The sequence below is a fragment of the Archocentrus centrarchus genome, chromosome 8 (assembly GCF_007364275.1).
Source record: "Archocentrus centrarchus isolate MPI-CPG fArcCen1 chromosome 8, fArcCen1, whole genome shotgun sequence".
NCBI classification, from domain to species: domain Eukaryota; kingdom Metazoa; phylum Chordata; class Actinopteri; order Cichliformes; family Cichlidae; genus Archocentrus; species Archocentrus centrarchus.
Window position 1 is genome coordinate 5,756,533 of NC_044353.1, and position 24,094 is coordinate 5,780,626.

At 39.5% G+C, this 24,094-nt stretch overlaps 1 protein-coding gene across 1 annotated transcript; it reads left to right on the top strand.

Moving 5' to 3' along the window:
• Positions 1-536: 536 nt before the first annotated feature.
• Positions 537-13,097, top strand: LOC115784748 (somatostatin receptor 3). Its single transcript, XM_030736083.1, has 3 exons — positions 537-548; positions 2,392-2,449; positions 11,595-13,097. Exon 3 carries the CDS (start codon positions 11,640-11,642, stop codon positions 13,095-13,097), a length of 1,458 nt encoding a protein of 485 aa, XP_030591943.1. The 5' UTR covers positions 537-548; positions 2,392-2,449; positions 11,595-11,639.
• Positions 13,098-24,094: the final 10,997 nt, after the last annotated feature.

The window sequence follows — 24,094 nt, forward strand, 5'->3', positions numbered from 1 at the left end:
TTCATTATGATGGTTTCTGAGAATTTAGGACAGATCCTGGCAAAGAATGATGTTCGCAAAGCATCTGAGCTCTTTAAAAGAGCTCTTAACTGTTAGAAGTGGAGAGAAGCTAACGAGTTTCTTAATGACAGGATGAAATGGAGGAAAGGGACCAGGGTTATTATAGTTAACGAAAACGAACGAAATAACGAAAACTGAAATTGAAAAAACATTGTCGTTAACTGAAATAAATAAAAACTATAATTAAAAGGAAAAAACGATAACTAATTAAAACTGAATTGTGAGTTTACAAAACTAACTAAAACTAACTGAAATAATCGATAAACTTACTTTCATTTACTTGTTTTTTGGGGGGGTTTTTTAAGCCTTGTGGATTGATATGAAATCATTGTTTCCGCTCTCGGAGTTTAAGCTGGGAGCGCCACAGGACAACTGTGTGAGTGCGCATGTGCGTGCGCTCACCGCGCTGGTCCGCAAAGTAATGGCTGCGGTCTGCCGAGTCCCGTATGGAGGTTCTTTGAGTACAAACACCTGCACACGACCACAAGGTAATTAACACACACAATCCAGCTACACAAGCATAAATGCGGACATGAGGTCGGCAACTTCTGTAGGTTGTGTACAGAGGCCGCAAAGACCCTGCAGGTTTAATTAGCGAGCATCTAACCAAGCTAGCTCCAAAACAGAAGCAGCTTCAGGTGGTGAGAACATCAGGATGCAGCTGGATTTGAGCTTTGACTCCTTCAAAGAGTTTGTTTTTGTTTAACACCACATGTAGGCGTTATTAATCTGCTGCACTGATGCTGAAGTTTATTGTGGAGTTTATTGTAGAATTTATTGAGTTTGGGAGTTCATGTTTTTCTTTGTTTCTCCCTGGTTATGCTCATGTGTGTCCTTAATATTACACAAATTTAGCATGTCTTGTGAACAGTTGGTTGTTGACTATATTTCTTTAAACTGTATCTTTTGTCAAGTTTTCATTACACAATAGTCACTTTTGCGCCTTGAATCTTGCACCTGATTAGGTATGAAAATACTAAAACTAATACTGAAACTAACTGAAACTAAGCATGGAACCAAAAATAAAAACTAATAAAAACGAGCAAAACCACTCTGAAAACTAATTAAAACTAACTGAATTAGAGAAAAAAAAGTAAAAACTAACTAAAACTAAACTATAATGTAAAATCCAAAACTATTATAACCCTGAAAGGGACATTTAGTGCTAAGAAAAGACACATAATTGCCACTGCAGCAACATGCGAGAAAAGTTTCCACTTTGTGCAGGTTTTACAGTACTGCGTTTGTGTGCTTTCCATAGTATTTGGTTACACGGACTAGGGGATTGTGGATATGCAACCTGTGCAGATGTGTGCAGATGTGAGTCCTCCAGGGACGAAACACAGGCATGAAGCAACAGCAGCACAAACAAGAGTAGCGCACAGACACTGCGTCCTGGTGACAGTAAATGGCTACAACATGTAGATGACAACGCGAAACTGTACGTAGGTTCCGCGCAGGACCAGTGCACAGCAATGCCAGGGCCTTCACACATTCACAGTACTAAAGTGAAGTTTCTTTCCTGCAGTCTGTAGAGTGGTTGATGTTGACCTTATGAGCTACTCATGCCCTGTAACATTTGATGGCGTGCTTATGGTTGACTAATGTGTGCAAATTTGTCAACATAAAACCAGAGAGCGCAAAAGAAAAACACCTACCCCTAACTGTAGAAGTGAACCACAATTATGCATCGATGTGCGTGTCATCAGTTTGGTGAAGTATTTAAACACAGTACACCTCAAAGATGAAGGAGAAATGTGCTCCAAATGCTGAATAACAGCACGCTTATTAAACGCTGCAGGTTAGGTTTTGTTGAGATGTTTGTTGTTGCGCTTAATTGGATCTGTCAACTAACACAATATAACTAACAGCAAGGATGAAAGGGATCGTGAAAATCTGGGAAAATGTCACAGTGATGACTTGGATGTGCCTAACCACAGCAGAGTGATCACACAAACAATCACAGCTCTTTCACAGAGTCCTGCTGCGATGCAGTTTATTTGATTTCTCACATCGAACAGACTCGTGAAAAGCAGCGAGCTTCCCGGTGTTGTTGGTGTGATTTAAAAAGCTGACTGATTCCCCTGTTAATGATTAATGGATTAAGCTTTTATTAATTATTAACTCTCATCGTGGGAATGGACGATTATATTTCCAGTGTTTTGCAGGCTAAGGTAATGACTTCCATTTCATTTAGCGATATTCATTAGATTTGCTAATATTTATAACTATACCATATATAAACAGACTAAATTCAGTGATTAAATCCAAACATTTTACTGTGTACTCACATGGTTATCACTAAGGATGCTTTCTTTTCTATTCTTTCAGAGTGTTTGTGATTATGGATTCTGTTATTGAGAAAAGCTTCTGGTGACTCAGAAATCAGGTATCCTTTAGCATTTGTCCCATGATACGTGGCTCTCAACAGTGAGTCTACAAGCTGCCCCCTCATCTAATCACAGATGTCATTATATATAGTTCACTGTTATGTGTTGCCAGTTGCTATTTCCTTGTTATTTCTCATTAGTGAAGCTTTCCAGCTGTTTTCTGTTTCCTCCTTCCTTCGTATTCTTCATGCATACTTTGTGCATGACCTTTTCCTGTATTTTTGCCCTTTGTCAGCTCACTACCCTCCTGTGTATGACCTCAGCCTCATCATTAATGGCTTGGATTTTTTTCTTTCTTTTTTTTTAACTCTGCCTCCTTTTGTGCTGCGGTTGAGTCCTCCTCTCCTTCGGTGAATGAATAAAACATTGAAATAGAGCTCTAACTGCCAAATCCAGGTTCACATTTACACCAATTCTACCACAGCCGTTTACTCATGCGCTCCTTAAAAATTCAGTATCAGTTTATAATAAGCACCCACATTCACCTGTGAAAGGCACAATTTATATTAATCATGATTCTTAGTGCTCTCTCTGTATTAGGCTATAAAGTGGGAAATAAACTCAGAGGTGAAGCTCTTTCTGCAGAGCTCTGCTGTTCCTTCACTGACTCAGAATTAGGCTCGCAGCAGATTCAGAGTGGCATTAACCCCCATACCTGCTGCTGCTTGAGGGTGGCAGTGTGACTTTACAGAGACTGTCCACATAATGTTCATAAATGGTTTAGTTAGTTAGTAATTAGTTAGTAAACCATTTCATTGTGTAGTACTACAAAACTTTAGAGTTCAAATAACTATACGTGGTGGCAAAAATAATGGAATCACTACACTTGGAGGATGTTCAGTCATCTTTTGTACTAAATGAGGTATAAAGCTGAAAATCCCACCAAAAATTAAAGTTAAGAGGGTTCAAGTATTACCTTGATTTTTTTTTTTTTTTAGTAGTGTTGTCCTGTGAAAAATGCACTTGATTAAATGATCATCATCAAGTGTGAGCACCTTTATAAAAGCTGAAGTTTGGATAGTTTGCTGCTCTGTAGCATTCAGGTCTGTGTTTACACAATGCCACAATCTTCCCAGGAGTGGACATCACAGAACATTCACCTCAAGGTCAGACTGTGCAATGTTCAGAAAAACTGCAAACAAACAGAGAGCTACATCACAGCCTCTCTGAGCCTCAGTTAGCTTGTTAAATAATAGCGTGATTAGAAGAAACTGAACAAGTTTGTGTTGTTTGGAAGGGTTGCCAGGAGCAGCACCGCTTAGGTTTGCAACATTTCATCTGAACAAACCACAAGACTTCTGCAATAATGTCCTCTGGGCAGACAAGGCCAAAGTGGAGATGTGGAGTCATCCTGCAGAGCACCATGTTTAGTGAAAACCAAACACAACATATCGGCACAAACACCTCAAACCAGCTGTCAGCACAGTGGTGGAGGGCTGATGATTTGAGCTTATTTTGCAGCCACAGGACCTGGGCACCTTCAGTCACTGTCGACCACGAACTCCTCTGTATACCAAAGTATTCTAGAGTCAAATGTGAGGCCATCTGTCTGACAGCTAAAGCTTTCAGCGGGAAAATTATCCCAAGCACAGCAGCAAATGCACAACAGAAAGGCTGAAAAAGACAAGAATCAAGGTGCTGCAATGTTCCAGTCAAAGTCCAGACTTCAACCTGACTGAAATGCTGTGATGGGACCTTCACAGAGCTGTGCATAAACGAATGCATGAAAGTATCAATGAACTGAAGCAACGCTGATAAAGGCCTACAGAAAACCATTACTTTAAATTACTGCTGCTAAACGTGGTTCTAAAAGCAACTGAATCGTGGAGTGTATTTAGTTTCTCACATGACTGCACAGAGTCCTGTGAACACTCTTTTTAACAACTGTATTTTTGTTTCATAGCTGGACATATTACCTCTAACAAATTTAATTAAATAATTTTAACTAAAACCTTTCAATAGACTGGCGGCTCATCCAAGTTATACTCCACCTCTGGCCCACGACAGCTGGGATCAAGTAGAGGAAACTCCCTGGGTTTCTGTGAGGGCCTGAATTGTTTGAGGCATGGACGTCACTGATGAAGTCTATAGCAGTGGACAGGTCAGCTTTGCAGGATGGAAGGTGCTGGTGTTCTGTATGTAAATCCCATTTCATTCAGGCTGTTTCTTACAGTTTTGTCACTGACACTGACTCCTGCATTTACCCATTTGCTTTTTGCTTTGAGCTTTTTGACAGTGTCTGTCTACCTGTATGGTTTCCTGTCATAAACTTCCCATTTTCTTTGCACTAGCTCCTAATTTTTATTTGACACAGCTGACCGAACACCCGACATCTGTTGCCACACTGTGCTGGATCTCCTTTCTGAAGGAGCTGTATAATTCTCCCCATTGTTTCAACTGAAAGATCTCTCACTGGGGAAATGCTTCCTTTCAGTCGGCTCATGAAGCAAACACCCTCTGCAGATTATTGCTGAATATTTAGGTTTGTGCATGTATTTGTTTTAGAAATGCAAACATCACACAGTGATTACATTTTTTCTTCAACAATGAGTGACATCATTGTATTTTTTCCATTTTTTTGGAAACGGGTGAACTTCACTGAGATTTTCTGTCAACACATTATGGATATTCTGGCAAATCCAAACCAGTTTAGCCATATTAAAAGTGTTTATCTTTCTGGATGGATCATGATAATCTGATAACTGCATCTGATTTGGTAAACATCCTGACTGCTAGCGAGACAACAGGGACACATTTTGGAAAAAATGGTGTAACTAGAGGACATAACTGTATTTGAACCTGTTCTTTTCACAGTTGCTCTGATATTTAATGAAAGAACAGAATATCGGTTCAGTGTAGTATAAATCCATTTTATGCATAGTCTTTTAGCAGCATCATGCACCAGGCCCGACGTGCTGGTGTTTGTAATGTGTCCTTGTTTATCACCAAAGAGCAGAAAAACTCCTTCTTCTCCTCTTTGAAACACTTTACCTCGAGAACAGAAAAAAAGCCTCATTCTTCTTTTATTTGGTTCGGTTTGATTTACGACCCTGATCTCTGGGCTCTTTCTTTCCCCTGTTTCCATGGTGCCGAAATTTGGGAAATGTAATGTGAAACGTCCGTAATCGCGAGGAATTGGAGATATTGAAAAATGATTAATGTGACAAAATCAAGAAACTACTCAGGCCTCATAAAGAGATAAACAGTTGATTGGCTGTTTTTCTTTTCTTGTTTTGCACTTTGCATTTTTCCTCGCCCGACTTAAATTCAACTGAACAGACTAAAATCCCTTTTTATTGAGTCTGCAGCTGCTGCCCTGGCGTGACAATAAGCTTTCATTTGGTCTGTTTGATGAACTCTTGGATGAGCTCGGGGCGCGTCTGTGCTGTTCTCACTGTTGATGCTTTGTAAGCAAAAAAAGAACAAAACAATACTTGAGATGGTTTTCTGTAAAATGACTGCTTTCATTGTGACACAATATGACACTGAATAGTCTGTACTGCTGTGTAGTTACTGAAGAGTGAACTCAAAGCCTTTGTAGGTGGGCTACATCACCTCCATTAGTCTACAAACACAGTGTTGTGATATGTTTCAAGTATATTTCCTGACATATGTTTTAATAATTTAAAAATATGTCATGTTGTATGTTTTTGGACAACAGTTATTTAATTTAACAAGAAACAGCTAGCTAGCCCAGGAAAACGTTCTGAATAGTGATGTGTCTAATTTACAGACTGTGGATACAAGAAAACCAAATTCCAGTCTGACCTCCTGCACACTTTCCACCACATTTGGTGTGACTCCACTAGCCCTAAGTGGTAGTGGGTTATTAAGCCATCCAAAAGAGACCACACATTTAGAAAAATTAGATAAGTAGTTATTTCAGGACTGCCTCAGTAATAATTAGAATGAAATTGCTTTCGTAGAAGCGTGTTTTCGAAAAGTGCTCGATGGTATATTGTTTTATTTTTGTTGTCAGAAATGTTAATAATTAAAAACAATAATGAAGAAAAGAGTTAAAACAAGTTAAGAATTTTGGAAATGTTGGAAATGCCTGAACTGAAGCAGAATAAGTGCATTTTCCAAAAACATAAACACGACCTCGGTACATCTGTGTGACAGTGGTATATATCAGCAACAAGCTGATTACAGGATCCTGTAGGCAAGGGCCGGAGGTACCACAAAAATACAGGCTGTGACTTTTGTGATTTATTATGTGGTGCAATACCCTGAGAATTCTGCTTGGTAAAAAATGTTCTTGTAAGTTCTTCAATATAATTAATGAATAGCAAAAAAAGATGCCTCCTTTTTGTTATTTTGAGCCAGAATGGAGAGTTGTGGGGTCATGAAGATTCCCATTATGTTTGACTACTACATGCAATGCAGGGGAGACCTGACGTATGGTTGATGTGAAGTACAGCAGAACAAAGCACCAGTGTAGAAGACTCCATTCCTGTGTCCTACAAACATCTGGGCTAACAGGTTTTCCAGAAGCCTGTCAGCTTGTTTTTCATAGGTTGGTCTGCATATTTTATTCCCACAAAAAGGGTTTTCAGCCTAATTTTGGCCCTTCTGTTTGCCAGTTTTGTGCAATTTAAAACATCATCTCATATCTATCTCTGTTCCATCTGCTTTCCATTATTTGATTTACAGCTTTTCCTTTTTGCTGCTGCTCATCCTCTGAGAGATGTCTCTGCTAACTTCCGGTAATGCTTAACCTTACAAAGATTGGGAATTTTGCTGGTTCACTATTTTGCACTATTTTGCAAGACTACAATGAGATTTCTTCTATCAGATTTTTTCCCATCACGCTCCTGGTGGAGATCTACAAGTAAAGGAAAAGATGAACAGAAGGAGCTTTTGGCGACAGCTGCCTTTGTGTGTGCAGTGGTTTCTTCAAAAACAGAAAAAAAAAAACCTAGAAGACAAAGAGACGGCGTCACAGACTGTGGACATGTCACCACACGTCACATTCACATCATAGAAATTCAACATTTGCAAGTTGAGATATAACACTATAATATTAAGGCAAGCTTAAAACAGCTGCACTGGAGCTCCTCTGTAGCTCTCCTGGTAGTGCAAGCAGTCCATGTGCATCAAGTAATTGAAATGACAATTTTATTGTGTCTGTGACCCTGAAATCTCTTGGAAAGTAATTTGGTATTTTTTCTCTTTCTTTCTTTCTTGCTGTGAGTGATATCGGTAAATGTTGGCCTAACAGTGGCCGGTGGAAAACATTAGCATATCGCTTGACCATATTTCTCATTAGATTTGCCCGACAATTATTTTATTAATTCAGCTATTTTCAGTATCTGTTGATCAGAGTTTCTGCAGGTTTTTAAAAAACCTGGAAGTTTAAAAATTCATTAATCTGAAGCTTAGGAATAAAAAATCTTTAATGGGATTTTCGAAGGTGTCCTATTTTTTGATTGGATCATTAAATTAATACTAACATAATTTGTATTAACTTCAGACTCACTCTTAAATGTGTTTGTGTGGAAAATTTGCATTAATTATGGTGTAACAAAACTATAATGAAACAACGGATTTCGAGCAAGTAACGATCCTGTTGAGCATGGTCAGTATTACACAAAAAAATATGGAGAATGTCATTCCTTTTCAAGCCAATGTTATTATTATTCAGCTTCTGGTGACAATATCTGTATCATAAACTGTATATAAAAATGTACGTAACTGAAAAGTGAAGCCAATGCAGAAGAAACTTAAACCATTGCATTTATTGGCCAGCAGGGGGCGACGCTTATATTGACACAAACATTTCTTACTGTACTGCAGTCTTTAGGAAAACAGCCCTCAACTTTCTCACTCAATGAGCTCAGTAAACACTTCCTGATGACTTTATGGGATCAGTCGCAAGTTTCAGGTCATACAAGCAACACAATGATTCGAAAACATAGAAAAAAAAATGGTCTGATCCGTCGGTTTGCAGTCTGCAATTTGTACACATTTTTATGACAATCTGTAAATTCACTCTTGATAGAAATGACCAATAAACAGACCAACATGACCTTCTTCCCATGAATGAGTATCAGCCATGCTAGAGCTTCTTTATTATGGCTGATACTCATGTTTTGTTTCTTTTTCATTTATAAATGAAAGAGACTGTGTGGGTGAGCGTAGCAGCTGTTATTTCCCTTCAGTATTTGGTCAGCATGACCTCCACAACACCTTCCAGTCGACTCTCCCTCCCTGCGTGTTCCCAGTTCATGTTATACAGAGTGCTGCTAATGAAATTTCAATTATCAGCTTTATTCGTGTGTGACAACACCCTCTGTTTAATTTTCCTGCTCTATCAAAAGAACCAAATATAGCTGGTGTGGTGAAATCAACCTGCAAATAACCTATTTCATCTGTTTTCTGTGTGACTCATCATCTCATATCTATCTCTGTCCCATCTGTTTTCCATTATTTTACCTACAGTTTTTCCTTTTTGCTGCTGCTGCTGCCGCTCACCCTCTGAGAGACGTCACTGTTAACTTCCTGTAAAAATGCTTAACCTTAAAAAGACTGGGAATTTTGCTGGGTCACGATTTTGCAAGACTACAATGAGACTTATTCTATTAGATTATTTTTTCTATTATCTCCCATCACACTCCTGGTGGAGATCTACAAGGAAAAAAAATAGATGAACAGAAGGAGCTTTTGGCCACAGCTGCCTTTGTGTGTGCAGTGATTTATTCTAAAAAAGAAAAAAAAGAAGAAGAGACGGCGTCACAGACTGTCACCACATGTCACACTCACATTATAGAAATTCACCATTTTTAAGTCATGACATAACATGATAATATTCAGGCAAGAAAAAGATGGGATTTAAGTCAAGGATTTTAAAGTTTTTCTAAACGCATTTCTTGAAACCTCCAAACCTTAAACATAAATCTAAAATTTCAAACTAAATTCAAAATCAAACTATCACTTCAAAATCAGTTAACCTGACAATGTGCTAGGATCATACAAACAGCAAGTAGAAATATATACACCACAGAACATTTGTTTGACACTACATTAAATAATTTAGGACACAGCATCCAGGGCATGTAGGGAACAGGAAATGTTTATTGCACTGCTTGCTCATCTAGCTGTTCACGCGCAGCCATAATATCCTGTTGACCACCCAGAAACGTAAGGAGATGTTCAGTGTTATATGGCCCAAGGTTTGCATGACGGTCGATAGAGACAGACTGTTGATTCCATCACATAGTGTTCAGTCACATTCTGCTGGATTTCATGGAGTTGGATGGCATTGTTTTGAAGGACCATGCTAACAATGAGTGTTTCGTGTTGGCAGAAAAGAGCAGTCCTTCCACCCTCATTTGGCCGTCTTTCAATTCTAAAAAAAGGGGGAAATGCACTTACAAACCTATACAGCGAGTAAAAATAGTATTGTAATGGACGTTACAGTACAGCATACTGTGTGGCAAATGTTGTACATCAAGAAACAATTACCTGTTCTCTTCTCTGAATGTCCTGATGATGTTGGCCACAGAGGCTCTGCTCCAACTGGGTTGGACTCTTTGCCCTCCTTCCCTCATTGTCATGCCATGAATAAGGACAAGGTGTACAATAGTTACCCATATTTCATCAGTAATGATTGTTCTTGGTCATCCTCATCTCCTTCTTCCTCATTCATCACTTGTCACATGAACTCTTCCTCCTCTGTCTCTCTGCATGTGTCCGTCCGTTGTAGATGCACATGTGCCGCTTGTGCACTGAACTGACTTTTCTCCTGCCCAGCTGGTCTGCTCACATCATTAGAAACGTGTGTTCAATCGTGAGTTGCTGTGTGCAAAAGGTGACAGCTGCGTTGGAGTTGTGTTCACATTTTGCTGCCAGTGTTTACAGTTTTTGCAACACAAGTGTGAAATGTGTTCAGTGCCTGAGAATGTGTTTGCAGTTTAGCAAAAAAAAAAAAAGAGTGGTTGAGTTGTGCTGAATGTGTCCAAGTGCCTGAACAGTGTATGTGCTTTGGCTAATAGAGCGCTTGATTCATGAAATAAGTTTAAGCCACTGAGGATTTGTTTTAGGGAATGGAGTTTAGTGTTTTAGCAATTCAGAAAAACTGTATTCCCTGGATTGATTTTATTGCATCTATGACACTGAAATCTCTTGAAAAGGCATTTGATATGACCAACTTTAGATGATCAAGTCTCCAAGTGGCCAAAATTATATTTATTGCCTTAAACAGCAACAAACTATTTGGTGACAGAACAGAGAAGGCAGATTTATTAGAATTACAGTAGTATAAAATAATGCCAGCGTGTGGTTAACACGTGCTTTACATGCAAAAGATTCCCAGTTTGAGACCAAGAGGACACATAAACCATCAGAAGGGCATCCAGTGTAAAACAAACCAACAAAAAAAAAGCCAAATCAAATATGTGAATCCAACCACTATGGTGACCCCTTTGGAAAATAAGGGAGCAGCTGAAAGTAAAACTATAGCAGTATTAAAAAATATTACTCCTAAAACCCAATTTATATTTAAATTAAAACATCATATTCAGCAAACACAAATAATAAATAGCTTTGAATGTCATTTTTTTCTGTGCTGTCTCTTTACCTGCATCAGTTTCAATCAAATAGTGAATTCCTCAGTGTCACAGTTATCTAATAATACACATACTATGTTGTGTCTCATCTCATTTAATCTAGAAATGTTTAGATTTTGGGTCATTTTGACACAAAAAATTAAGACTTGCATTTTGTGTTACATTTTTGCAAATTGATAGAGACATCTGTGTTGATAAAATTTCTTAAAATGATCCCCTAATTGCATACAAATTGCATAAATACCCCACTTAAGCAAATTGCATTGACTTTGACAACTTTAACCATCATAGTAAATACAAATTCAGGCTAATATTTTATTCCTGGAAAGGATCATTTGATCAAAAACATCTAAAACACCTGTGAAATGATTTTCCTTTAAAGACAAAAAAAGGAGCATACTTCTTAAAGTCAAAAGAACTTAAACACTACAGTAAAACCAATGTTACCCTTTCTCATTTGATGTCTCTATTTTACATTTCTTTTCTTCTTTTTTTTTTTTTTGCTCTCTGAATGAAATAAACTTGAAAATGTCAACTATAAAGTTCAATGACTATTTTATTTTTTGCTTTCCTTCAGCAGAGCAGATGGGTGGGAGCTGAGATCACAGAAGGACAAAAAAACATGGGTGACGCGTCGCTTTCCGGCCTGGAGATGACAGCTGAGATGTGGGAGAACGGCAGCCTTGCAAGCCCCTCGCCAGGTCTCCCTCTGTTTCTGCTCATGTTCAATGACAGCGATCTGAATGAGACACTGTTCAACTCCACCAACTCCACTGCCCCTGATGCCCCCTCAGGTCCCAGCGTGGCAGGGGTCCTCATCCCACTCATTTACATAATCGTTTGTATCATCGGCCTGGGTGGCAACACTTTGGTGATTCACATTGTCCTGCACTACTCGAAGATCGAGTCAGTGACAAACATCTATATTCTCAACCTGGCAATCGCTGATGAGCTCTTCATGCTCGGCCTGCCTTTCCTGGCGGTACAGAACACTCTCCAGTCATGGCCCTTTGGCTCCTTCATGTGCCGGCTGGTCATGACTGTGGACTCCATCAACCAGTTCACCAGCATCTTCTGCCTGACTGTAATGAGCATCGATCGCTACCTTGCTGTGGTCCACCCTATTCGGTCTTCAAAGTGGCGGCGCCCCCAGGTGGCCAAAATGGTGAATGGCACCATATGGGCGCTGTCGTTCCTTGTCGTTCTGCCAGTGGTAATCTTCGCTAACATCCAGAAAGCAGGAGGCACCTGTAACATTGCTTGGCCCCAGCCGGCTAACATCTGGAGAGCTGCTTTCATCATTTATACCTCCACCGTTGGATTCTTCTGCCCACTTCTCATCATTTGCCTCTGCTACCTGCTCATCGTCTTCAAGATCCGCAGCTCGGGGAAAAAAGTCCATGCCACCTCAACCAAGCGGAGGAAGTCAGAGCGGAAAGTGACACGCATGGTTGTGATTGTTGTTGCAGTGTTTGTCTTCTGCTGGTTGCCCTTCTATGCCCTCAACATCATCAACCTGCTGGTAGCCCTGCCACCAGAATACCAGGGCCTTTACTATTTTGTCGTAGTGCTCGGTTATGCTAATAGTTGTGCCAACCCCATCGTCTATGGCTTCCTGTCAGACAACTTCAAGAGGGGTTTCCGAAAAGCCCTCTGCCGCTCCACGAGGAAGGTTGAGAACCATGAGCCCATGGAGCACCAGCAGCAGCAGGATGAGGGCAGGAGGGCGCTCATGCCCAGAGAGAGCCTAAGACGAGCGATCAGGGACGAAGAAGATGATGACGAAGAGGCGGTTTCAGAAATGACGGAGATCTACAGAATTGCCCAGAATGGAAACAGCAGCTACCAGCTGCAGAACTTGCAGCCGTTATTCTTAGAGAAAGGAGCGACACCTGGAGCCACGGAGCTGCCGTCCCCAAACACGAGGGACAACGCTGGGGACGTGAAAGGGAAAGATGCCGCCAACGGCACCGCACTGACTGTCCCGCTGCTTCTCAATGGATCCAAGAATGGGAGCGTTAAAACACTACCAGAGGAAAACGTGGAACCGAGCGCCTCATTGGAGATAAGTTATCTATAGTGTAAAATATGGATATGGATGTAAAATATAGTTTATGGGACTGATGTTAAGTGAATATTACAACACAGAGTGGCCTGCCTCTAAGCCAAATAACAGCCCATTAATGAAGACTTCAGAAAAACTTAGATGGGCCTTAACAGCTTTTGATCAGTGTACACATACTAAAAAGCATGTTTATAATGTAAATTTTGTTTATATGCATGTCTATATGTACAAATTTGTGCCTTTAATTAGTTAAGTCACTTCTTTTTCTGCTCTTTTGAGCCTTTATATTCCACATAATGTGAAATTCATTTGCTCAGGCTTGGCTGTAAGCTTTAGTCACCATCTACATTGGTGACACCGGTGTTGGTACTACAACTATTATGAAATCAAATGCCTGCAGCTCCATCTCCTAGAAATCCTAGTTTAGGCTGCCAGTTTTGCTTTTCTACCAGGATCACGTTCTTTGATTTTACAGAGACCCAAACAGGTAGAGAGGTGGTTGGGGTGGATGGTGGGTGAACAGAATTACAGTTGCATCCCAGACTTTGCTCTGATTGGGTTAGGACAACAAAAGCACAAGTTTTAGTCCTTGTTTAAAATGCAAAAATTCAACACATATATTTTTTCACTATGATCCTTTGCCTCAAGGGTACCACCTGCTATCAGCTCTTAAACATAGTATCTCATTGACAGTATCATAACCTTATCTTAAAACACGTATTAAACCCCTCTGTTTTCTTTCTGAAAATATTAAATTGTTAGACCAGTTGTTTCACCTTCCATCTCATTTTCTGAGGCTCTCCAGTAGAGTAGCTTAAAAGTAATATGTTACACACGTTACTTAATTGATTACCGGAGAAAGTAATTTGTTACACTACTCGTTACATTACTTACATAACATGACCTGAAATGGACTGTAACATAAGCACCAGTTATAAACCTTAGGCTATCGTCCCACACACTGACACAAATCTCTATCCTAATGAGAACATACATATTATCTTTCTTTGAGTGTTTACATATGAACACAAAACCTTTCAAAGAGACTTGAAAACCATCACCTCAGTGATTCTACTGTAGAAACGTGCAGGTAGAAATGAAGGCTGCAAAGCCACAGGCTTGACTGCTCATCACTGCTTCTGTTACCTGTTGAAGCTCACACTCTGGCTGCAGGGCTTGGCTCGGCATACGCTCGGCTTTAACGTCACTCTGGGTTCTTCGCTAGCTTTGTGTTACTACAGAGCATGTTGACATAGTGCTCTGCAGACACTTGCAAAGAGCCAAGGTTGTGTTGTTTTTGGCTTGGATGCAGTTTGTACTTCACCATCGCACTCTTGCTCTTTCTTGCAATAAAATAAAAGTAATGTTCATATCTCTACTCCTCAAAATCTTCAGACCACACTACAATTTTCCTCCTCCCTGCATATGAACTGAAATCAGCTGATTGTAGCTCAAGTGTGCAGGAACAATAAAGTTTGTTTGATGTTTTTTCTTTCTGCCTGTCGTGCAAATAACTGAAGAACCTGTGTAATGCAATTAATGCCATAATTGTAACTATAATGTGGTTACTGAATTTAGTACAGTAACGCGTATACTGCATACTACATTGCTGAAAAATGTGGCATAGTTAAGGTTATAAACTTTTGTATCCTTTGTATCTTAACATTGGAAATTTACCAGAAATCAAATCAGTAACAGAAGGCAACATTAAAATATCCCCATTTTATAAAAAAAGGATACAACACAACCTGGCCCATCAAACAAGCTGTCACCCACCGCCTTACCAAAGCTAATTCCTCTAACCAGCAACATCTTAAGGGGTGGTGGAGAGTTAAAGTAGACGATTAGCAGGTATAGTAATATGGCATGGCCAAACTGGTTACAGCAAATCTGTTCTTGCAAATAGGTTCAGCAGAAAATCTGGTAACCTTAGAACAGCAAGTAAAAAGCAAAGTGTTGCTACCTAACTGAACACCAGTTCTCATGACAAGTATCCAACATGACATGGTGATGACCAACAACCAAAACTGGAGTTAAAGTATGAGCATCAACCACAGCAGCATACCAAAAGGTGCGTCCAAACAAAAACCATCCACGTTAACCAAAACGTCCAAGATGCCAACAAAGAGGGAACCAAGCTACAACAAAGCTCACACCAAGTCGAGGCACAGTTAATGGGGTCTACACCAAAGCCACCAGACCTAACTACCAAGTTAAAATACTTCACAACAGGATTGACCATACTAAAAACTTCCTCAAAGATCAGCTTCATCCAGTGGTCCAGGAGCATTGGATGTGGTGACAATTTGTGCGTTTTCCAGGACGATGGAGCACCATGTCAGAAGGCAAAGTGATAACTAAGTGACTCTAAAATTAAATCAGGATTTTTAATCTGGCCAGGAAAGTCCTCCTTAAGCCTAAGATCTAAGCCAATTTCAGGATAATAAACATCTCCTTTTTATGAAATTTCATTACGAACATAACCAAGACTCGTGCTGTAAAACTGAGATTTTACAGAGCGCTTCCAGTCCTGCTTTCAGAAATCAAACAATTTAACAGTTTTAGATCCAACGTAATTACAGAGTCTTATTATCGCCAGTGTGTCATCAGAGCAGCAGTTGTGCATGTAAAATAATGTGAAAGAGCCACTTTATAAAAGCAAAGTGCTTTATAATAGAGGCTGGATGGATGTGACAGTCAAAGAGATATTAGAGAATCCACTGATCTGTCAGTGCTGGGCAGATACCTGCGTGGAAGCCCCGAGGCTGCTGTCAGAGTGAGAGTTCTTCTAATAACTGCTGACATGTAGAAGTCACTGTGCTAAAACATGCCAACAAAAAAGAAAAGCTAACAGGAAAACCATTTTGCATTTAAATTGTCTTAGTTTATTCAATAGTAATTCAATAGTTTATTATAATAGTAATTTAATAGTTTATTTAATAGTACCCCAATATAATCTGAACTAATGAAGATCAAGGTGTTGTAAGTGCTCGCCAATCCCATTAGCTTCATTCAGGTTTCCCTCACTTGCATCATTTTTCCGTGTCGTACTTCCTCCACCTGAAGACGTGAGGAGTGATGCAGGATTGAGTTCTTTCATCCAGACAGTCTGGCGAAGCAGCACGCAATTCTGATGACGACACACCTAATCTCATGCGTCGAACCGCAGAGCTGCAACACACTGGAAGCCATTTCTGTGAGCCATTTCTGCTGGCAGCACTGTGAATTTTTCATGTAGTGTTCATCTGTATATTTCTATGATACAGATCATGATTAGGCTCAAAATGATTTATTGGTCCTAAAAGATGTAAATATGTATATATCAGAAATAGTTTCTACCTAACACACAGGGATGTTTATTGCAGAAAACAAGCCTTGTCTTTGTGGCATATAATCATACTGATGATGATACAGTGTCAGAGGAGTACAGTAAAGAGCTGCGTCAGTCTGGGTCTGATTTCAGCAAACAATGAAAGCTCAGATCAGGAAATGTCAAACAGTGAACGTCACAAGTTCTCTTAAATTTCTTGTACCTGCTGCTCAGGAAGTAGGCCAAATGTTTACTCATTATTTTGATAAGATTTAAAGCCGCTGACAAAATGATCCAACCTTAAAGCTGTTTCATTTTAAGCCTCAGACATAAAATTTCAAGATTCTGAAAATCACTCATTTCTTTTCTCCTTATGCTGTAAGAAAGCTTGAATATTGTACCAGCGACCTTCACCTCTGTGTGGAGTTTGCATGTTCTCCCCGTGCTTGTGTGGGTTTCCTCCGGGTACTCCGGTTTCCTCCCACATTCCAAAGACATGCACTTACTGGGGTTAGGTTAATTGGCTAATCTAAATTGCCCATAGGTGTGAATGAGAGCATGAATGTGAGTGTGAAAGGTCGTCTGTCCCTCTGTGTTGGCCCTGCAACAGGCTGGCGACTTGTTCAGGGTGTACCCTGCCTCTCGCCCTATGACAGCTGGGATAGGCTCCAGCCCCCCCGCGACCCTTAACAGGATGTGCGGAAGCGAATGGATGGATGGATGGATGGATGGACCTTCAAATGAGTTTAAAATACTTCATAAATTTTGTGCTTGGTAATACTAGTCTTTGATTATTTTTTCTAATCATATCATTCGCGACCTGTACAGGATGTACCCCGCCTCTCATCCTATGACACCTGGGATAGGCTCCAGCCCCTCTGCGACCCTGCACAGAAGAGAATGGATGGATGGCATATCATTCAATCCATCTTATGATTCAATCAGTTGTCTGTAAATAATATATTGAGATTCTACATAATATGGCTTTTTGCAGCATAAGAGGTTTTACGATAATGCCAGATGTGGGTGGCCAAACTCAGCAGTTCCCTTCAGAGAAACTCACTGCGTCACTGCTTCTTTATTCACACCTTCACTTTCTCCATGCATGGGCAACATTTTACAATAAAGCACACAAAAACAATTAATTAATAAAGAAGGAATTAGAAACAGTCTATTAGGGAATATGCTATATTTGTGAATTAGGCAATAAGTTCTTTAAATTAATATAACTGAGTGGCACAAAATAGTATCTGTTCATTCAATACTGTTGCCTGAAATAGTGAAGCATGTTGGGAAGATCCTGGTGTGCCTATTTATCTATTTGGATAGTCATTTTACAAAAAAGTCCAAAAGTTTGTGACTATTTTTGGTCTTAAAATATTGATATAATACTTGTTCCTTGTATTAATGCACTAGTGGCTCACTGCTTGCCCTACTACTAAAATTATCTGCCATTCATCTATAGCGGTTGCTCTCAAGAAAGCTAAAATAAGTTTTTTGCACCTGCATATAGACAAAGAAACCCACATTTGGTTTTTGTTTTATAAATTTAGTACTGATTAGATATCAAAAATCAACTAAAATGACACTTGTGTTTTTCACATAGGTGTCAGTTTACTGGTCCAGTAAAGCAGAGTTTAGAAGAGCAGTTAAACCAGGCTGCTTGTTACATGTTGCTATTAAACAAACTGCAATTTTGTCCAAGCCAGAAGTCTAAACCATCACCAGTTTTACAGCAGTGTGACCGATAACAAGCAGCGCCAGCAGGTTTGATTTATGGCAGAGATGTAACGTTGAAATTGTACCAATTTTGCTTCAGACATTCAGGTCTGTCCATTTGTGTGTGTGTGGGTGTGCGTGCGTGCATGTGTGTGTGCGTGCGTGCGTGTGTGTGTGCGTGCGTGTGTGTGTGCGTGCGTGCGTGCGTGTGTAGGGCTTGATTTTAAGATCAAACTGTGTTTTATGCAGCCCATGAGCCAAAATGAGTCTGACACACCCGGTTTAGAGGTCCTTTGGTAACTAACATGCAACACTGAAGACTAATGCAGATGTCAAACTGTGTGGAACTCTTTAAAAAATGAAATCAATGACAGTGAAGACTACAGGAAACAGTGAAAGGTAAGGCCAGCATGTCCCAATCATTTAGAGCAGGTGCAAGAAGATGAGCTTTGAAGAACACGTGAATAGTTTTTTAATGAGTTGCCCATCCCTACGTCCAACTGCTGCTCTGTATTATATGATATTGATATAAAAGAAATCGGGCTGCATTCAGTTTCCATGAAAACTTGTTTGCTGTAGCACAAATAGTTCATAAGGACAATTTCTAAGAGACAGAGCTGCATGGCTTCCTTTGTTACAGTATTCTCACTGATTATATACAAATACTGTAGATGATTATTTGATTACATGGGTGCACTTTGAAATTAATCTATGTTGCTGCTCAAATTGTGACCTTAGTGAAGGAGGTCATTTGTCTGTGCTGTTTCCTGAAAGTTGAACACTGAATGATTATGCCGAGCCGCTCTCATTAATTATACACATGCTACCTGAGGTGTGCTGTCAGGATGGGTCCAGAAATATTTGTTCACTGGCAACAATGTTGTTTTCATGGTTCACTTCATTTTGAATCATTACAGCAGTGATTAAACGTGTAATTCTGAAAGGTCTGCAGCTTAATTCTGCGTTATGTTCTCTGTAGGTACAACACTGGAAAAAATTTTTAAAAGTTAATTTCCTATTTTCTTATCTGAAATGACGTCTGTGTGGTGTAATGAGGTGCTTCAGGAATGTGAGTTATCATGTAAAACAAACTTGGTCTGTAAATTACGCACTGCCCATATCACACTAGCTCTGTGCTGGTGTGCATATTTGGTAATGCTGTGTGATTTAGTTGTCACTTAGTAAAGCTAACATATGTGGCAGACAGGCGTTCTTTCTTTATCAGACTTCAAGGACTCCACGCTGACTGCACACAGGTGCACACAGGTGTGACTGCACAGATTCATGTGAAAACCTTTTTTGCAGGCGATCACTTTTTTGGCTCAACACCTGCAGCGCTTAGCAAATAACTACGGAATTGGTCAAGTGATGAGTGCTGTGAGTGGTTCAACTTCTATGTGCCACTGTTCAGGTCTGCCTGTTAGCATTTTAAATATTTTTACATCAAATGAAAGTTTATGAAATTCTCAGCCTGTGCATACCAATTTTAATAAGTATTACAAAATCTTAATGTTCATAAATCCACTTAGAAAATTGCCAGATTTGGTTTATTACGTACCCAGCTGATTGTTTCTGTCAAGTGACCCGTAGTGCTGCATTTCAGCAGATTTGCAGAGTCGGGATTGAAGCTAAAAAAAAAAAACCACTGTTACCCTATTTCCCAGCATTCTGTCTATGTCAGATTCATGAATTAAAAGATTTTTTTTCTACCCAAAATTCCAGTCATCCATCATTTCAGCCCTTTCAAATGAAATTTTCAAACCCTTCCCGCTGGAATGTTTTCAATATAATAAAAGTTTTGAATTAAAAAAAATTTTTTTTTTAAATCAAACTGGTCCCAAAACTCCGCCACTGAAACTCAGCCCAGCTAGGATCCATCCTGGTGGCTTTGTTTGGCCCCATTTTGTGAACATTGCATGTACAAGTTGCAACCGGTCACATGACCGTGATGTGGCCTTCTGGTTGGTTGTTGGATTAAGGATTTTCTTTAGGAAACTGAAATCTAATTCATGTCATTTTCATTTTCAGGTGATTCCAGTCCATGTGGGCTATGTTACCTCAGAGGTGAAATTTAATTAACTTTACATGAATTATGATCATTTCATGACTTCATGAAAAACAGTTTTCGGCCATTTTTTTTTCAATGGTCAAAAAGTGTCTTGGAAGCATTTTTGGACTTTTATATCTTTAACTTTGGACTTACTGTAGTCCTGGAAAAGACTACATATTAGTTTAGATATATATGCTTTTCTTGCCTCTTCAGAGTCCTTACTTGTAATACGGGGGTCACAAAAATGCCACCTGGACCTTTTGACAGTGCCAAAAATTGAGAAAAGAAAGAAGATTTTTAAACTTCTGTAAATGAACACTTTGAATTGCCATGAATTTGAGCTTGTAAATATGTGATCTATTGGGTAGAAATTATGAGAACATGCGAATAAATCTGTTGTATCTTTATTTTCTGTGACTTCAAAAATGCTGCTAATTGCAGTTTAGCATAAACTGACAACAAAATGAAACAAAATATTATATAATTAAAAAAAACAATATAAATAATTATACATTAGCTGAAAACTATAACCCAGCATGGTGTGCAGAGTGTCCTTAAAAAAATCTGAGGAACGTAGAAAGTGGTGGACAAAAGAAGCAGTATCTGAAAGTCGTGTGACAGAGAACAGAATAAAAGGCAGAAACATCCAAAGAAGAGCTTTGAAAGTCCTTCAAGAAGCCTGGAGAACTGTTCCTGAATCCTACTTAAAGATAAGAAAGCTGCCTCAGAGAGTTCAGGCTGTGCTGAAGAATAAAGGTGGTCATAGCAAATTTAGTCTTTCAAGCTCTTTAGAAATGTACAAACTCTGTCTGTGATTCATTTACTCTGTTTCCGTGAATGTGTGCACATTTCAATAAATGGCTGCAAAATATAAAGACGATTGGTAACTCAAGACTGTTGCACAGTACTGTCGCTGAAGTGGGTCTCCTGTGGTTTTTCTGTGCCACTGACTGAAATACAGCAGTGGGTGTTGCTTGTGGATAACAAGCACCCAAACCCTGCCATTTCTTCATAGCTTTTTTTTTATTATTATTATTCTTTTGAGAGGTAATTTAAATAATTGTGGCTTGGAATAGATGAAAAATTTACTGGTCTTTTTAATGTCCAGTGATGGTCAGTATGATGAAACCATTAATTGTATAAAACTATTAATCTAGTGTTTGGATCTGAGAAGTGAAACAATGCAGAGGCACCTTAAACCTGCATTCTTTTTAATGGCCAGCAGGGGGCAAAGCCTGTGGCTCCAAAAAAAGACAAATTTCTGCAGACATCCATGAAAATGCATGCGGTCCTCTGCTCCTTTGCTCTGCAATTTACTTATGACTTTTGGGGCTTGATCATGAGTCGGGCCATACTCAATACAACATGAAGGTCATTTTCCAAATTCTTGTCATTATAGTCACTCCTTGCTATTCACGTTCAATTTGAAAACACCTTTGACTGCTCTGTCTGTCTCTGATAATGTGTCTGATGTACCTGCTCTGTCTGAAAAGTAAAGCTATAAAGAAATAAGGTTTGTGTATATTGTAATCACCAGCAGGGGGCATCTCGACCCTACCTGATTTCTGATCTTTATTAGTAATCACTTTCCTGATGAGTTTACTGTCTCAGTTGCTAGTTTCACATCTTATTTAATACAGCTTGATGTTAAGTTTGCAAGTTATCCTCCCAATTACTGTAAAAAGAAGGCTAAAGTAGGGCATGCTTTATTGTGTAACTGACAAAATGCTAACCTGTTAGGTGCAATGCCCTCTGGTTTCTGAGTCATCACAATGCCAAGGCGGTGATGGTGAAAACTCTCAGCTCAGGGTTTCCCGTTGGTACCTCACTAACTGACGGATGACATCAGAGATGTAAGAGAGAGACACGGCACTGAAATGATCTCTTAATTATTTAACAGCAAAGATATCGTGGAAAGATGTTTTATTTTAGGGCACAGTTAGCATTTTTAAAGTGTTTTTTAATCAACTTTGCCTGCTGATTATATACATGTAATTTTTTTAATGACCCACTGAAATGGGACTTAAATTGGATAATGCTTCAAAATAACTGCCCAATTAAAGGTCTCGAGGCACCAAGTTGCCTGCTCAGTGACGAGACTTGTTTCTAGAAGCACTTTGGCAACAGCTGTCTATATATGCAGCCCGTAGTTTATCCCCTGCTGTCACCTGACTTAAAACTATGTTTAAACAGCACAGATGTTAGCAGAATCAAAAGGTGGGATGTAGTGACTGCATGTGCACTTTACCAAGACAAAAACTGATTTAGTGTTAATTGCAGTTCATATTTTTCCACCACTTAAAACAAACCTGCAGGTCATACAATCATATCAATTGCCAGTAAATGTGACAACAACTCTATATCTTTGATGAAAAACGCAACTTCCTGTGGTTCATTCATGAATGGAAACACACCTCACAGCACGTTATATTTATCCAGCTGTAAATACAATGAAACAATACTTCTGGTCGGTTTTATCGAGCTGCTGCTGCTGCTGCTCGCTGGTCTGCAGCCCACGCACGCCCTTCTGCAAAGATCCACAGAGGAGCATAAAACCATCATTAAAGGCACATTAAAACTGGGTTTGCCTGGCACATACTTTATTTGCTCAGCCCCTGTGGCTTGCAGCTTGATGAGAGTGGAGATTTGTTGGGGCCGAGCTGTGTTTGCTGTGTTACTACAGTTTGTTGGTCTATAAATATTGTTGGTCTGAGCCGCCTGTGAGATCCTGGGCCCTCCCCTCCAACGGTGCTTACTGTACATGGAGAGGTGATAGTCAGTTGACGGGTCTGTTGGTGGCATCGCTATGACTCACTCTGATTCTCTGCCTACAGGCTCTCACCCACATATGATACGGACCAAGACTCAAGTTAACTCTAATAGGCTATTATTCACTTTTTTGGCAGGAGAAACTATGGAAACCCAGAGCGAACGCTGTCATCAGCTCGAGAGGACGGACACAGCAAGGTCCACACACGATCCTAATGAACACATTACAATTTACAATAGCAGTGCATGTACAATAACGCAATGGTGATGTGTGAAGGCTTTTAAAGCACTGCCAGTGCAAACTGAGGGGGAGTCTTTATTAGTTTGTGTTGTCAGAAATCAGCCTTTAGCTGAAGTGTTGAGATTCCCAGTGAGACACACACACACACACACACACACACACACACACACACACACACACACACACACACACACACACACACACACACTGCTATTTCAGTGTGAAGCAGCAACAGCATGTGGATCATGTTTCATATTCTCTCTCGTCAGACTGTCTGGGATTGACTCGAACCATCAGGGACAAATGAGCCGCACAGTTCTCCCGGATGCTGGTTGGAGCACAGTTTGTATTTTGTTGTCATTTTTTGTTTGTTTGTTTCTTGCAGCACTGCTGCATTGTTCAGATTTGTGACTCATTCACTTATTCAGACTAGGAAGGATCTAAACACATTTTTATGCAAAGCTGCAGATTTCAGGAAGACGTCCAAATATTAAGAACACGGGCGTTTGTCCTCCCAATTAAAAAGCAGAGGAATTATTTAGAAAAACTGCTATAAAACTCACTTCAGTCGCAGTAACAGTCTTTTCTAATTCAGCAATGGGTGTTTTTTTTTAATAATGAGCTTTATCTTGGTCATAATTTATAATTCTGTGACAATGTCAACAGCCAGAAATGAAAATAAATAAATCAATGAGAAGAGATAAATTAAATGGAAAGAACCAATTATTCTGGAGCTTATTTCACCTAACCTTTTTTTTTTTTTTACAGCGCACATTATAAATGGCAATACTTTAAAAATTAGATTTCAGCAAATACCAAAGAAAATAATAAATAAGAGAAGAACCAATGTTTCATAAACATTACATTTACGTAATGAACTGCACAATCTTTCTTATATACATCTCTTTTAAACTTTGTCCTGA

Excerpts from the sequence above, each read along its gene's own strand:
- LOC115784748 (XM_030736083.1), top strand. The coding sequence starts at position 11,640 with ATGGGTGACGCGTCGCTTTCCGGCCTGGAGATGACAGCTGAGATGTGG.